This window comes from Copadichromis virginalis, linkage group LG19, assembly GCF_057382275.1.
Source record: "Copadichromis virginalis isolate Kocher_CV1m ecotype Utaka linkage group LG19, C_Virginalis_male_GT1.1, whole genome shotgun sequence".
Lineage (NCBI taxonomy): Eukaryota > Metazoa > Chordata > Actinopteri > Cichliformes > Cichlidae > Copadichromis > Copadichromis virginalis.
Window position 1 is genome coordinate 15,471,461 of NC_140636.1, and position 15,928 is coordinate 15,487,388.

A 15,928-nucleotide genomic window follows, 5' to 3' on the forward strand; every position below is an offset into this window, starting at 1 on the left:
TTTCTCCTCACACAAAAGAGCAGAGAGCAGTCATGCTGCTGGGTCGATGGCCTTCTACAGCAGCTTCCTATGGTCCTTCCTATGGTCTGTGGCCTCCATCTGCCAAATCCCTCCCTTTCTGCAGGTTGTCTTGTTGCTGCCTCTTTGGTGCACCTGTTGCCACTTTCATTTACACCAAAGCACATGAAGGTTTCTGCTTCCTAACTGAACAGATTGACATCCCTGAAGTTTAGCTGACTTTGAGTGTTATCTTCATTTTAATTCAATTTGATTGGTTTGGTTTAGGAAGACAATCTTTGTTAGCTGCTACTTGCTGAAAGGTTTAAAACATAACCCTTCATAACATAACAGATTGTTGATCCTTGAGTTTTTGAAATGATTAAACTAAATATGTCTGACAGACCAGCTGAGCCCCTTTGTCTCTAAGCTAACGGGTATTTAGCTGTAGGTACATGTAACAAGAAAGCAAATACATTTACCTTCCAAAATAGCTGCTTTACTCACTGCCACCAATCAAAGACAAACCTCAGTTATTTGTTAAAGGATATATAATCAGATTAACTTCCCTGCAATGACAAGCAAGCTTTCAGTATTTGAATTCACGTAGGAAACCTTTTTACAGTAAGACTGCTCACCAAACATCTTATGGTAAATTATCCAGAAAGGGCCAGCACGTCTCAGGATACCACAAAAATACCACACCACATGTATCCCAGGATCACATTCATCACCACAGGAATTCCTCTGCTGAAGTACAGCTACCTCTTTCATGTGGTGCTGTATCACAGGAATTCCAGTACGGCTGATGTTTGGTCTGTCTGTGTAAAGTCTGTTTGTATTTTTCGCTTCCAAACACAGAAATTGTGACCTGGCATAAAAATGATAAATGTAACATAATTTTTCTTTCATAAGAACAATGAAAATGACATCACGCTGCTGTTTGAGTCAAACTACTCATCAAAAGACTTCTAGAGCAATTTGAAGGTGGTTTACTGTAAGCTTGGACGTAGATCATGTTTGACACCAAATTTCAGCTCAGTAAAAACGAAACAACATAAACAGAAAATCAGCCACAGGCGTCACCTTTGCCAAAAACTGGCATTCATGCAGTCTCAGACCAAAGCGACTCTTTAATTTAAATTAAAAAAGTAATAGTAAGACCATAGCACTCAGTGGAATCCAGTGTTGCCATGATAAACAGGGTATTCATAAGAGCGTGCATCTGGTTTCACTTTTTGGGCTTTTAACCCTGCTGAACTTGTTACATCACCCGTAACACATCCAGATAAATATAGGGGAATAATACTGACTCAACTGTGAATTATCATCATAACAGAAGTTATTGCTGTACATCTCTTGTGGTTTTTGTGTTTATTGATGTGAGCCTGTGTCTAAAGCCTAAATTGGCTGGGAAATTACATGCTGTTAAGTATTTCTGCCTTTGTTTTTCTTCTCGTGTTCCCATTCTGGTGATGAGTTACCCGCTCAGAAATGTTAATTACTTATGTTTCATTTCCTGTGTGTCCTGATCACACACTATAGAGCTGCATTGAGGAGGTGATTCTCTCTCACACACCCTCCTGCTCCCAGACTGTAACAATATTCAATAAAGTTTGAGTCCAGCTCACACAAACGATTAAAAAAAGTGATTGATATTTTCTGGCACAATCCAGTTTAAAGTAGTTTCCATAGCAGCAAACGCAGCATGACTCTCACCCACCGACACCGCCGCTGGTTTTCTCTCTCAAGGTCAGCCCCAGCAGGAGTCAGGACTGCCAGTCATGTGCCAGACTTTCTGGAGGGGAAGGGTATTTCCATATGAGGCTCAGATGCCTATGAGCCAGCGTGTCTCATGAACAGAGGAGGGAGACTGCAGGGCCACAGGGTTCATTCCAGACAACAGCTGGGCATCACTCAGTGTCACAAAATACTCAGACAATGAATAAATATCCTACAGAGCTCTAATAGAAGCATATAGCCTGCCCATCAATGGAAAGGATTCAACAAGTTAAGAATGACTCTCCCATCTTTTGCTCTTTTAAAAGCTACATTTGGATTTTTAGGGTTGTAGATTCTCTTTCAGATCTTATTAAGAGAAGAAATGGTGTAAAATTAGGACTACATGAACCACCAGGTGCCACTGTGTGCGCTGAAATGTCTCCCCCTTCTGGCGAAGAGGCGTCATTCATCAACACCAGCCGCCCTGTCAAGGGCACAGTGGAGCTCCGCCTACTTTAATTTGATTGGGTGATACCGGTGTTCGACGAAGTTTATTGGATATCTGGTCGTCAATACGATGACGAATAAGGAAATTCAAGGAAGAGAGCACCGCCGGTGACAAACGTGGGTAAACTCCTGTGTGTTATCAGTCTCGTGTACTCGTTGTGTGTCATTGTCATTTTTATCTCGATTTTTGGAGAAAACGGTCACGTGTTTCGTGTAAATTGGCGGCTTTCCCACGAGCTCTGCGAGCTGCATTTTAGACAGCAAGCTAACATTAGCTGCAAATGTTAGCTCCTGTGTTAAGAGTGTCACAGCAGAGTCAGCTGTCAGCTTCAGAGTGGAGTTCATAAGTCCAGTTATTCAGCTCCAGTTTCTCCTCCTAAGTCGTGGATTTACGTGACGTTGGCTGTCACAGTGAACGTGTTTTCATAACGTGGAGAACGGCACATAACTGTGTGCGGGTGTTTTCATTTAGTTTTCTGCTCAAAGGCCACAAGGAGGCGCACACAAGACACGGAGAAAAAACCTGATGTGCATCTGCTCCCATAGGTTTTTGGAGAGTTTCTGTAGTTTTGTCTCTGTTCCACCAGTACAGTGGATTTTAAGAATTATAATATCACGGTGTGGTTGAAGTGCAGGATTTCAGCTTTAATTCAAGGACGTTTTATACATAGTCCCTCATTTTCAGAGGATCTAAAGTAAATGGACAAACTAAAAAAGGTTAAGGGTGAATATTAGTAGTTCAAAGTGCTGGAGGCTAGACATTATGGACATCACTAGGTGCTGTGTTTCCTGCTTGAGATGCTCTGCAGGCCTTTAGTGCAGCTGCCTTCAGCTGCTGCCTGTCTGTGAGGCGCTCTGCCTTTTAGTTTTGTATTCAGTGACTGATAAGCTGCTCTCCTGGGCTGAGCTCAAGTGACTGGCTTGCTGATTGTAGAATACCCCATTTCTTTGCCTTGAGAAACTTTGCAGTTTGCTTTGGGCTATTATCCACCTGCACTGTGGAGCTCTGTCTGATCCACTCTGCAGCACCTGTCTGAATCTGAGCATAGAGTATAGCCTTGAACACTGCGCGGTTCATTCTGCTGCTTCTGTCAGCAGTCAGATCATCACAGAACAGTGACCTGTCATACATGCTCTTTCCTTCTACATCATTCTAGTAAAATTCACTCTATGTATCATCTGTCCAAAGAGTTTTCTTTTAGATGATTTTTTTATTTTTTATTTTTTTGGGAAAAAGTCGAATCTGGTGTTCGTGTCTCCCCCCAGTTGGCTGTAGCTCAGGAGGTCCTTTAGGTCTGGCTGAGCTGGTCAGTGCATTAATTTTTTTTTAGTTTTGTTGCTTTTTATTTTATTTTTTTGTTCTGTGACAGGTTTATGTGGGTTTTTCAGCGATTGCCTCCTTCTCTTGTATCAACATCTTTTTGTACTTCATATTCAGAGTTCCAGTGGAAAAAGTACCAAATACAAGTTCAGTACTAGGACTCAGCTCCTGGTCTTTTATCTGCTAAACATGCCACCAAACTGTAAAGAAACAGGTCTCACCTGGTCATGAAGCAGTTTATAAGTCCATGGTTCAGTTGAGCTGAGACTAGGGGTGGGGGAAAAAATCGATACTGTGTAGTATCGTGATATTTTGTTTGCTAATAATGTATCGATACAGGGACAGCAGAAATCGATATTTTGTTACAAAAAAGGTTTTTGTGCTCTGACTTCAGATAGGGTTGCCAACCGTCCCTTAAAATACGGAATCGTCCCGTATTTCGAAACAAAAGTACACGTCCCGTATTGAGCTAATAAGGGACGCACTTTGTCCCGTAATACAGTGAGAATCAAAAGTAGTCTATAAATGTTAATGGAATTAACGCTTTGTTTGAAAACATAATTCCCAGCCCCTTTCCTGCTTTGTGACCAATGAGCTGACAGCACACTTATGACAATTCGAGTATGACAATTCAGATTACCGCTCATCTCATTGGTCGAGGAAAGGTCGCTTGCGGAGAAAATACCGGAAGACAACAGATGACCACAACAAGAAGCATGGCCAACAGGGAAACAAACGCCGACACTGCGGTGCAAGTCTCGGACGACAGTAAACCTAAAGCTGGGCAGACACTGTGCGATTTTTTCAGTCACGTTATTCAGCTCCTGCTCAAACTGCACAATTGACTCGCAGGGGTTAGAAGTTTGCAGGTCACGATGCAGGTCTCACACTATACCGCCCGATGCTCTGATGCGACCTGAGTGCTCACACTGTGCCTCCATAAAATGAAGGTTATAACAGAAAATCTGTCGCTCGCTCTCCCTCTGTCTTTCACTCACACAGACACACACGCCACCACCACCATCAACTTTGCTAAATTGCTAATGAAAAACATGATCAGGCAGCTGTGATTGAGCAGCAGTGTAAATCCAACTATTTTCACGGTTGTTGTGGTCGTGATAATTTTGTGAGGCCACATCGAAAAGACTCGGATGAGCTTTCCATAGTTCTACAAGTTGTGCCTCCATCGCTTGTGTCCAGATCACACGCTGCACAGCCGCGCTGCTCCGTCTTTTACACCGACGTTTACGTGTTTGCGCGTGAGCAGTGTGAGCGGCTGTGGTGAGACCCTCACGAGCGATTGATGATCGGGAGCTGGTCGTGAGGTGTTAATCGCGTCTCGTTACCCCACGTATACTACACGATGCACGACGCACGATGAAGGCCAAAATCGGGCCGATCGCCAAATCGGTCGCACGACTCAAAAATCGGTTCAAAATGGGCCAAAAATCGCACAGTGTAAGCCCAGCATTACACTCACACAGACACACACACCACCACCATCAACTTTGCTAAATTGCTAATGAAAAACACTGATCAGGCAGCTGTGATTGAGCAGCAGTGTAAATCCAACTATTTTCACGGTTGTTGTGGTCGTGATAATTTTGTGATGCCACATCGAAAAGGCTCGGATGAGCTTTCCAAAGTTACCCCACGTATACTACACGATGCACGATGAAGATCACTCAAAAATCGGCTCAAAATGGGCCTAAAACCGCACAGTGTGAGCCCAGCATTAGAGCAGCAATGTTTGTTCCCCTCAGAGAAAGGGAAGAATGGGAAAAGGAAAACACCTGGCTGGAAAACGTTAATATGGGCATGTGCAGTGAATATCAGCGCTATGTGGCCAGAAGTGTGATAATATAATTTATTTTGTGTAATAAACAACTGCAAGGATAGATGATTACAAATAGATGACTAATACATAAAAGTAATACATAGATGAATAATGATGATGAGTTAAGATGCGTAATCATGGGAACAAGCGGGTTTACAAACAGGAGCAGCTGATTAGCATTAGAAAAGCTGAAATAATACCTCAACTGAAGCCAATTGTACTAAATGCACTAAATGTGCACTGTTACAAGAATGTTTTTCTTTCTATTGTTTTCTATTATTTTAAGTTAAGCAGGACAGAGTTCTTTTAAAGAAAGATTTACTTATATTCTCAAAAGTTAAGCATGACAGGCTTCTGTTTAAGAAAGAGACCTGTTTTACTGTGTTAATGTTGTCATTTTGAGCTAAAAATAAATGGCTAAATGATCATTTGTTTCACATGTGTTCATATCACAAAGAATAAACATCTACTTAAATCAAATTCAAGTCAAATGGTTAAAAAAATAATTTCACACACAAAAAAAGAGCTACCACACTGGGAAGGGTGAAGACAACTGGGTCGCCCGGCCCTGGCCACGAGGTGTCCCTTATTTATTTTTCAGGGAGTTGGCAACCCTAACTTCAGAGCATGTTGATCCTTTTTCTGAGCAAGAATCCTGACATTCCTTCACTGTCCAAATGTGTTTAACTTTTTTTTTGGCAGCAATAAACATGACAGTTTACTTATTTTAATTTAAGACATGTTTTATTTTAATTAAGTTTAAAACTTTTTATTTAATGTAAAATTATATTTTGTTTTAATTTACTTTCAAATTCTTCAGTTGCTGAATGGGCTGCATAGTTATCATAAATTGCATAGTTCAGAATAGCTATAATTGTACCAGATGGTTGCATTCAGTTAAGTTGGACTAGACTTAGTTCTTATTTTATTTGTCCAGATTGGTCTTGACCCTGTTAATATATTAGTTTTATCATATTTTATTGAGTTATTCACCATTCCACTTGTTGTTCCGCTAGTCGGTTGTTTTATGTTTGTTTTTGGGTTTTTTATTGTAGCTGCTGTAACAAAGGAATTTCTTATTAATACTGTGAGATTGTGTTTTTCTTTGCTGAGGAGGCTCATCAGTCACATTTAGTCTCACAGCTTTCTGCCTTTGTTTCTCACAGCCTTCTCCCCAGTGATGGCTGCCTCGGGGAAGCTGGCTTCCTTCCGCCTGCCTCCCCTGCCGACTGTAGGTGAGCTCATAAAGCTGTACAACTTGCGAGCAGAGAAACAGCTGTCCCAGAACTTTCTGCTGGACCTGAGGCTCACAGGTTAGTCATCCAGCATTTTATTTTCTTTCTTTCATTCCTCCTTCTTCTTTTGCCCCGTCTGCAGTGTACCAAGACCCTTGAGGTCCTTCTCAGGGTACAGTAGCGTGTTACATGCACTTGATTGCACGGTGCTGCACCGCCTTGTTTGAAGGCATCGAAACCGACAGGCTTTCTTTGTAGGTGAGGTTATGTAGATCTCCTACTAATGCGAATGGACCAGCTCAGTTGTTGTAGCCCTTGAGAGCTGAGCCTTAACATAATTATCAGCGATGCAGTGCGGCTTTGATCTGCTCTCTCGTCCTTGGACAAGGTGACTGTTAGATTAATGCTTTTCATCTTCATCACACAGAGGAGAGCAGATATTGCAGCATCACACTCTATTAATCTCAATTTGGACGCCCGACTCTGATGAAAACATTTGATTGAAGAACATCTTATAATTTATAGGCTGCACGAATTGAGAATGTATCCCAGGAAATTACTATAAATGAATATTGAGTGCTCCCTCTCTGTATTCTCAGACAAAATAGTGCGCCAGGCGGGCAGCTTGAGAGATGCCCACGTGTGTGAGGTGGGGCCGGGTCCCGGAGGCCTCACCCGTTCCATCCTCAATGCTGGGGCTGCAGACCTGCTTGTTGTGGAGAAAGACACACGCTTTATCCCCGGACTGAAGGTGAGCAGAACGGCCGGATCCAGGCTGGCTGAACGAGGTCACTCTGCACAAACGGCTCAAACGTCCTCACCTGCAGGAGCCGGCTCCCTCTCTTTGCAGCTGTGGCCGCTTGCAGAGTGACTGATGAGTCCTTTTATTCTTTTTAAAATGATTGTTACCTGTTTATTTTTTCCATTTGCACAGCTGTTGTCTGAGGCAGCACCGGGCAGGCTGAGGATCGTCCACGGTGACATACTCACCTACAGACTGGATCGAGGATTCCCAACAAATATCTCTAAGCCATGGGAGGGAGGTAAGAGGATGAGCGTACATAAGCTGTTACGGCAATCAAACTGAGGGAAATACGTGTGACTAAAACGTGTGTGTGTGTGTGTGTGTGTGTGTGTGTGTGTGTGTGTGTGTGTGTGTGTGTGTGTGTGTGTGTGTGTGTGTGTGTGTGTGTGTGTGTGTGTGTGTGTGTGTGTGTGTGTGTGTGTGTGTGTGTGTCTTCACAGACCCTCCAAACCTACACATCATAGGGAATCTCCCATTCAGCGTCTCAACCCCGCTGATCATCAGGTGGCTGGAAAACGTAGCGAACAGAACGGGGCCCTTCACGTTTGGACGCACCCGACTCACGCTCACTTTCCAGAAAGAGGTGGCAGAGGTGGGTGAACTCCACATGACCCACATAGACCCTAAATAAAGTCAAACACCCGTGTTTGCAGATTTCCTGAGCAATCGTCACTCTGCAGACATTTTTATTCATTTCATTCTTATTTTATTGTTGTGATTTAATATTGATTCCTTGATTCATAATTAAAAATACTTTGCAGCTGAGATGAATAGATTTGGGATGGGCCTTTCATGATTCAGGCCAACAGGCTTTATTGATGTTTGCTTAATTCTTCTCTGTCTGTGATGCAAAAATCATCTTTAGGACACGTTTAATATGCTTCAGTAACTTTCAGCAGTTGTTTTTTCCATCCAGAGGTTGACGGCCAGCACAGGCAGCAAACAGAGGAGTCGTCTTTCCATCATGGCTCAGTATCTCTGCACTGTCCACAACTGCTTCACCATCCCCGGACGGGCCTTCGTCCCCAAACCAGAGGTAGTGTTTAACTAATATTTGACTTTGTGACACTGAAAAAACCTCATCAGTGTGCTGCTGAAGTTTAATTACTTTAGAGCTGGAGAAAAAGGTGTTGGGTAGGCGTTTGGCAAAGCACATGGCGTCTGATTCTTGACTTTGTTCCTCGTCCAGTTTGTGTACCAGCCGCTCGGATTAGGCTCTGCTTCAAACTGTAGTGGAATATTTTCGGTTTGTTTCAAGGTGCTGTTGAAGTTTGTGCTGATAGTTACGGTTTATTGGGAAAAGCTATAGCGAGCATTCAGATCCCCGCATGCACACCCTCGGGGGTGATGCTGGGAAAAGATTTCTTCTTTCAGAACAAAATGAAAGAAACGGTAAAGTATATTATTATTATAATAATAATAATGATATTAATCTTCAATATCAGTGAACAAGTGACGTTCCAGCTTTCATGACGTCAGCGGGACCTCACGGTGCCACGCTCCGGTCAGACCCTCATCATGTCACCCTGGCTCATCCCTCCACTCGTTCTTCTTGCTTTAAGGCTTCATTAAGACTGTGTTGAATCAGTGTTGTCTCACTTCTGTCTTTGGACCCTTTTTTTAGCTTGTAATGATGCCTGGTGGGTATTTGAGATGTGGCACGATCACACTGTGCCTTGTAATGAAGGCCTTGTTCTTTTTTAGGCCCAGTTTCTCTTTCTGCATCTTTCCACCCGTGTGTGAGCATCAGGGCCGATCGCGCATTTCGTCTTCAGCTTCAGTGTTTAACGTAGGACCAGAGGTGATGCATTAAAAAAAGGATCAATGCTGGCTAATACGCAGCTGGAGTTTATTTTAAATCGCACACATTCAAGTGTTTTAGAAAACTCAAGAGCTCGCTTGCATCTTTTGTACAAATAAAGCCATTTTTTTTCTTTCCCACAATTAAAGGATAGGTGTTAGGTGGATGTCAGAGATAGACTGCTGGTCCCTCGAAGATGTCCTGGCTCTTTAGGAGACCCACTGACAGTAAATATTTAATCTCCCGTGTGGAGTAAAATGCAGCCGAGTGAATGGGACCAGTGCTGATTGCTCATTCTCTCAGAAGAGATGGATTCCAATGATTATTTCATCGCACTCAGCTGCCTTTCTGTGCATTTGTTTCTCTAGAGCATTTTATTTTTGTGTGTATGTCAAAGTGGAGCTTAATGGGCTTTAGCAGGCTTTATCTTTTGATGTAATATGCTCATATGGTATGAATACATTTGAACAGGGGAAGTTTCATGCTACACATGCGTGCAGATGAATCCGCGCCTCCCACATGCCCACACGGGCCATCTATTCCTACTAAATGTTTTAATGGGCTCTTGGTCAAATTGGTGTCATTAGGAGAGATGATGGCTGTTTGATGAGCAGCCCTCCTGCTGCTGGTGTCCTATAAAAGACCAGGAACAAGAGCACACAGAGTAGATGAAGTCTATCGTAGTAGTATGTCATGTAGTATAATTCATAAAAAGCTCAGTGGCTCTGCTTTGTTTACTGGTGCACACCAGAGTAATTACGCAGAAAAGCATGAAGAGTAAAAATGTCCTTCCATGGTTTACAGGACAGAGAGGCTGAGAGGAGCGGGACCGACTGAGGTTGTCACTCACGGGAATATTGACAGATTTCCTGCTAAAGAGAAGAAGTAACCGAGATATTGTAGATGTTGAATATACAGAAAGAAAAATGCTGCGTGCATAAATTGTTATGGTTGCTGTGCAGAGTGTTAGTACTGTACACTGCTCACAGTGCTCCTTATGAAGATGGCGATGGCTAAATACCCCCCTTTGTAGAGAGGAACTAATTATACTGGTGCTGTTAGACTGCCAAGTACCAAAGGTCTGTGTCTCTGTATCTTTCTTGCTTTCTTCACTTTGCGTGAGCCTTTTTGCGAACGTGTGTGCCAATCATTGTTGGGATTATTCTGCAGCGATGCTAATGCTTTGTACAGGACAGTAAAACAAACTACACGGTAGCAGGTGCTGTGCACACATGGCAATTAGTGAAGTGTAAAAAAACAAAACATGTGAAGTGGTTTAATACTGTGAGATCAAACAAAGCGAGTCCCAGAGAGCCGCTGAAAAAGCAGTGAACCTTTCCAAATAACCACGATGAGAAAATAGCATCACTTCAAGGCGAAGGGGGGAGAGGAGTGTGGGTTGATTGGCCGGCTGATTTGAACGTAGAGGAGGCCGAGTATTGCAGGCTGATGGGATAATGAGAAAGGAAATGTTGAATCCATTTTACATCAGCGGCTGCGGGGCCCGTATTGACGCGGGGTGGGCAGATAGGCTCTTATCCCCGCTGCTTAATTTGCCAGTCTTGTCCCTCTCGCCTCTGCTGTGTCACATTGAGTGACTGAGATTGTCCTTGAAGGGTTTCGAGAGTGGCGATTGGCTGCTTTGATGGTGTTCCCCCAGGCTCAGGGTGCCCTAGGTCCGTCCCACTGCAGATCACACCTGCCTCCTCTTCCTTATTAGTCGCTCTCCTCCTGTTAATTCTCACATAGATGGACAGACTGAGTGATGCTTGCATCGCTTCTGGGGTTCACAGCTATGCACGTATCTGAAGGCTCCCTGAGAAAACCGAAATAGGAACTGCCTTTCTGTTTTTGCTTTTGCTTTCATACACATCTCTAATTCATATTCTGGTCAGGGGTCAAGGGGTTTCTGAGTGCACGCTGACATCAAGCATCTGCATCCTCACTGCCTCCTTACATGCAAAGGAGCTGATTTGAAAAGAGAAAAGAGCACACGTTGACTCGCTCATCTCTCTTCCCCTTTCCTCTCCCCCATCTGGGTACAATGTAGGGCTGCCACGATTAGTCGACTAGTCACGATTATGTCGACTATTAAAATCGTCGACGACTAATTTAATAGTCGACGCATCGTTTGAAGCTTTGTAAGATCACAAAGGACGCAGGAATGAGTAGTAGGATTTAAGAGTGTAATAACGGACTGAAACAGAAGATGGCAGCACTGCATGTACAAGGATGCCAGCTGCCGTTAAACCCCGAAGAAGAAGAAGCTGTGTCCCAGAATTCATAGCGCAGCTGTCAACAATGGCGGCAGCTAGTTAGTTTTAACTTTACTCTTATTATTCTTTCTGGGTCACAAAATAAACGTTTAACATGTTTTCAGGCGAGAATGTAGCTGTGTAAACCTCAAATATCTGCTCAGTTTATCAGGACACCGCATATTTTCAAAAGCGCTCCGACGTTTTCGGAGACGTCTGTTACCCACTAGCTCGTTAGCTAGGCGGGGGCAAGGCTAACTAGAGCCGTGAGAACACCGGACTCCCGGCAAATCGTTTTCAAACCCACCGCCGTCTTTCGCTAGTCAGGTTAAACATATATATAAGTCACTTAGATAACTTAAAAATGTTATTGTTTGGCTTTCTTTAGTATTTTATTTGTTCCTGAGTAAATCGGTTTGGCTGAGATTAAAGTTATAGTTTTTTGCACAGCTAAAACTGTCAAGCAGACAGCTGATTATCAGAAGTGTGAGACGCTGGAGAATATACTCCGGTGTCCTGTTATATTTTAGAAAGCAAGGAGTTTATTAAACTTCACCGAAACAATCTGCAAATTTCATTAAAAATTAATAAACTACCATCTTGTCTTTATTTTTAGTTAGCACAAACACTTCAAGCTGTAAGCTAATGATAGTTATATAAGACCAGATGCTGCTGGTGCAATAAGCTGTACGCTGTACGTCCAATGGATGATGATCTGATTAGTCGACTAATCGCAAAAATAATCGGTGACTAGTCGACTATCAAAATAATCGTTTGTGGCAGCCCTAGTACAATGTGATTAAAATCAACCTCTTTCCATCGCAGGCGGGTCTGTAAGTCGTGCAGTAGCTGCTCCGTCGCAAACAACCTGCTGTGTCCTCTGTAGAGCTCCTCGGGGGCTCCACGTTGTGCTAACAACTCGGGTATTTGCTGAATAAGGTGAGAATGAAATTGAGGCATGGGGTAGGGCATAACAGGAAATGGAATGAATAAAAGAAAATGAGCTGAGAAATAAGGGAATAAGGGTGGGTGATGATGCAAAAATGGAAGGAAATATTGGTGATGAAAACCAGAATAAATGGAAGCAGGGTTGGAGAGCAGATTATCGTCTGAATATGAGATTTGTCAAATGAAACAAAGCCCAGAGAGCACCAGAAGACAGATTCATGACAGAGATGGATCTGAGAGGAGAGCGAGGCGTACCTCCAAACAGATGGTTGTCTGGGCCGGTCATCAGCCCTGCTCTGAGTAATGGCCGTCACCCACCAACTAACCGAGCCTCACAGGAGGAGCGCCCTACAGATGTTCGCCTTGTACACAATAGTCTACCAAGAGCACAGGCCAGATGAGCAGAGGCTAAATTAAATTTGTTAATGCCGCATTGAACTTCGGTTGTAGCTGGCAGTAGTCAGAGAGCGATTGGACTTGAATTAAAGGTACTGTACATGTACTCCTCCACAGCTCCGAGTTTTGGAGACTTTTTCCTCCTCTGTTGAATTAATTTTATCCTTTTGAATTGAAACAGGTGGTTCACTGGGGAGCATGACCCAGCTCGGACCACCGTGGTGATGAATATCTTCTCTGTGATGTAATGTGGCCTCGCTGCCCGTCTCTACAGCAAGAGTGAATCTCCTCAGAGGGGCTGTGCTGCTTTCTCACCTCCCGCCACACATCCTCCACTCTCACAATTCATCTGAGCCTATTCCTATCCCATAAACGGGGTCAAACGCGGTATCAAGAGTATCAGGGAAAGTTATTTCAATGACTCGTGCCAGCCCAGAAAATGCCCGAAGGCTTGGTCTCAATACATCACGGACCCAAGGTAAAGAAATCTAAAAATACTCCCTTGCTTCTTCCTTCTCCTCTTCCTTCATTTCCGCTCACCTTAAACAAAACACCAAGGTTGGCAGAGCTAGCTTAAGAACATCTCCAGAGAGCCACTGCCTCCTCCTAACAAGTAACTGTGCCGAGTTTAGCAAATTCAGCTCTGTTTGGTTAGTGAGCACGCAGCGGAGGGGGTGCAGTGTTTTAAAAACCCGGCTATCCTCCAAGGAAAGAAAGTTCAGCTACAAATGAGAAAAATCAAATTACAATACATTTATCATGGGGGAAAAGCCTCACCGCGATGGGAGGCATCAATCTATAAGCTATTAAGTTGAAGGCTTACTTGAGTGTCCAATTTCAACATCACACGCGGCGGTTTGTGACTTACTTTAAGGCTTTTTATGGCGACTGAAGGTGTGGGATGGATCCCAATTTTAAAGTTCCAGGTAAAGATTTACTGGCTATATTAACTAGTTTCACTGGTGAGGTGATGAACAGCATCTTATGATTAAAGGAGCTTCTTTTTCTTTCTTTCGTTGTTGCCTGTCTACAGTAATCATCATTTTAGTCAGGAGAAATATAGATTATCGAAAAATACAAAAACCTTCAGCACCCTTGAAGCGTTTAGCCTCCCTCACCTTCAGCTTACCGAATCCTCCCAGGCACGCGTCGTTCTGCACGCTCCAAAGCTAAAATATTAAAGGGCCTCCTTTGAACTGTCACAGCGTATTGTTTTCCTACAAGCTTCCCTTTTGTCATCTTCATAGCTTCTACTGCCTCTGTCAGCGATTTACCGAGCAGCTAAGGTCGTTGCCGTTATTCCCCGGCCTCACATGTGCGCAGGGACTGGAGGAGAGCGACAAAGGAAGGTCATCCTCCCTCAGCGCTGATGAGCGCATTATATTTCCAGTATGAACCTTCATGAGCATAACTGCTGTCCGAATCAGAGAGCAGCACTTTAAGGGTTGTGACACGTTGGTGCAATTTTGAGCAATGTGGATGTGAGCGATGGCATTTCCCTAACGTGCACCGAGTCTTTTGTTCATCTTATTACCATCCACGCCTCCTCCTCCTTTTTTTCCTGTTTGGTGATATCTGGAAAGACATTTTGCTGACCAGGAAGGTCAACAAACAAATGTGAGCTCGGAGTTGAAAGAAAAGCGCGTGATTAACCCCTGCCTGCAACTGACAAGTGCTCACCTCCCCTCATTTAAAGCTCACACTCCAGATCTGTCATAGCAGCAACTCGGGGTGAAAGCCTTTGATGAAAAATGTAGGTTAAATACACAGAAGGGCAGATCTTATTAGCGTTCCCCCACGAGAGGAGTAGTTATTTGATCTGCACTCGTATTGCATAACCAAACACAGGGAAAGAATGAGACGGGGAGAGAGAGAGGCTTTAATAATCCATGTTTGTTTCAGGAAAGCATATTTTCACTCACCCTCTGTTGATGAGACTCCAATCAGCTGTAATGAGAGCCCGGATTCTAATGTAATAACCACCCCATCTGAAGTGTATAGGCTAAATATGACACCAGCGTGAACGTGAGGGAACGTGCTGTGCAGGATTGTGATCTGAACCAAACTCCCATCAAGTCTGAGACATTTTCACAGACATTTTCAATTTTAATATTAGACAAAGATCACAGAGTTTGTTTGTTGTATGAAGGGGAAAAGCTATCCAAACCTAGCTGCTACGGTACCTTGTTAAATCATGAATTAACCACAGAAAGCTTCAGTTTCAGGCCTGATTATAGCCAAACCTGTTGAATAACATTAAATAGAACCTGTGAAGTGAATCAGGCTAAAAGAGAAACAAGTGAGAGACGAGGTCACTGCCATCTCTCAGTCTGGAAAGGGTTAAAAATCCATTTCTAAAGCTTTGAGATGCCAGTGAACCACAGTGAGAGGGATTATCCACATGTTATCCACAAACCTTGGAATAGAGCTGAACCTTCCCAGGAGTGACCGGCCTACCAAAGTTACTGAACGAGCGCATCGACGCCCCGTCCAGGACGGCAGAGAACAACCCCAAACAACACTTAAAAAAACTGCAGGCCTCACTTCTCTCAGTCTGACTCACATCCGAACGGCTCAGAAACAACAAAATGAACGTTTTGGAGTGAAATAATCACAGTCTGGGTTCAAATGCAGTTAAGACGCTTTGGCGTGGCCTGAAACGGGAAGTTCATGCCGGAAAACCCTCCAGTGTGGCTGAATGCAAACAATTCTGCGAATTCCTCCACAGTCATGTGAAAGGCTCGTTGCTGGTTATCATTAAAGGTGGCACAACCAGTTATTAGGTTAAAGGGAAATTACGTTTTTAACATTTGTTTGATCTGAAACGTGTAAATGTGACAAATCTGCAACAAATTAAGAAATGAGAAACGGGGTAAATACCATTTCATAGCACTGATTAATTATTAAAGAACTGGGACAAAGAAGTGTGGTCTGCAGCGGAGGAGTAAACTAGTCCATTTTCAGTTAATCTGATTGATCAGTTGGTCTAAGGATCCTTTTTTTTCTAGCAAAAATGTGATAAAATACCAAAAAGAGAGGCGGCAAAAAATGTTCTTCTTTCCACCAGTTGGCAGAAGAGTTTACATGTCGTTAAACTCGTCGCT

The 15,928-nt window shown here is 43.4% G+C and overlaps 1 protein-coding gene across 1 annotated transcript in view; it reads left to right on the forward strand.

Annotated features, from left to right (window-relative positions):
* The first annotated feature begins 2,281 nt into the window (after window positions 1-2,281).
* tfb1m (transcription factor B1, mitochondrial) overlaps window positions 2,282-15,928 on the forward strand; it is a 34,037-nt gene continuing 20,390 nt past the window's right edge. The window contains exons 1-6 of the mRNA XM_085442488.1: window positions 2,282-2,343; window positions 6,551-6,697; window positions 7,219-7,370; window positions 7,554-7,662; window positions 7,865-8,016; window positions 8,341-8,460. Coding sequence (XP_085298614.1) covers window positions 6,565-6,697; window positions 7,219-7,370; window positions 7,554-7,662; window positions 7,865-8,016; window positions 8,341-8,460 — 666 coding nt within the window. The 5' untranslated portion in view covers window positions 2,282-2,343; window positions 6,551-6,564. The remainder of the gene's footprint in view (window positions 2,344-6,550; window positions 6,698-7,218; window positions 7,371-7,553; window positions 7,663-7,864; window positions 8,017-8,340; window positions 8,461-15,928) is intronic.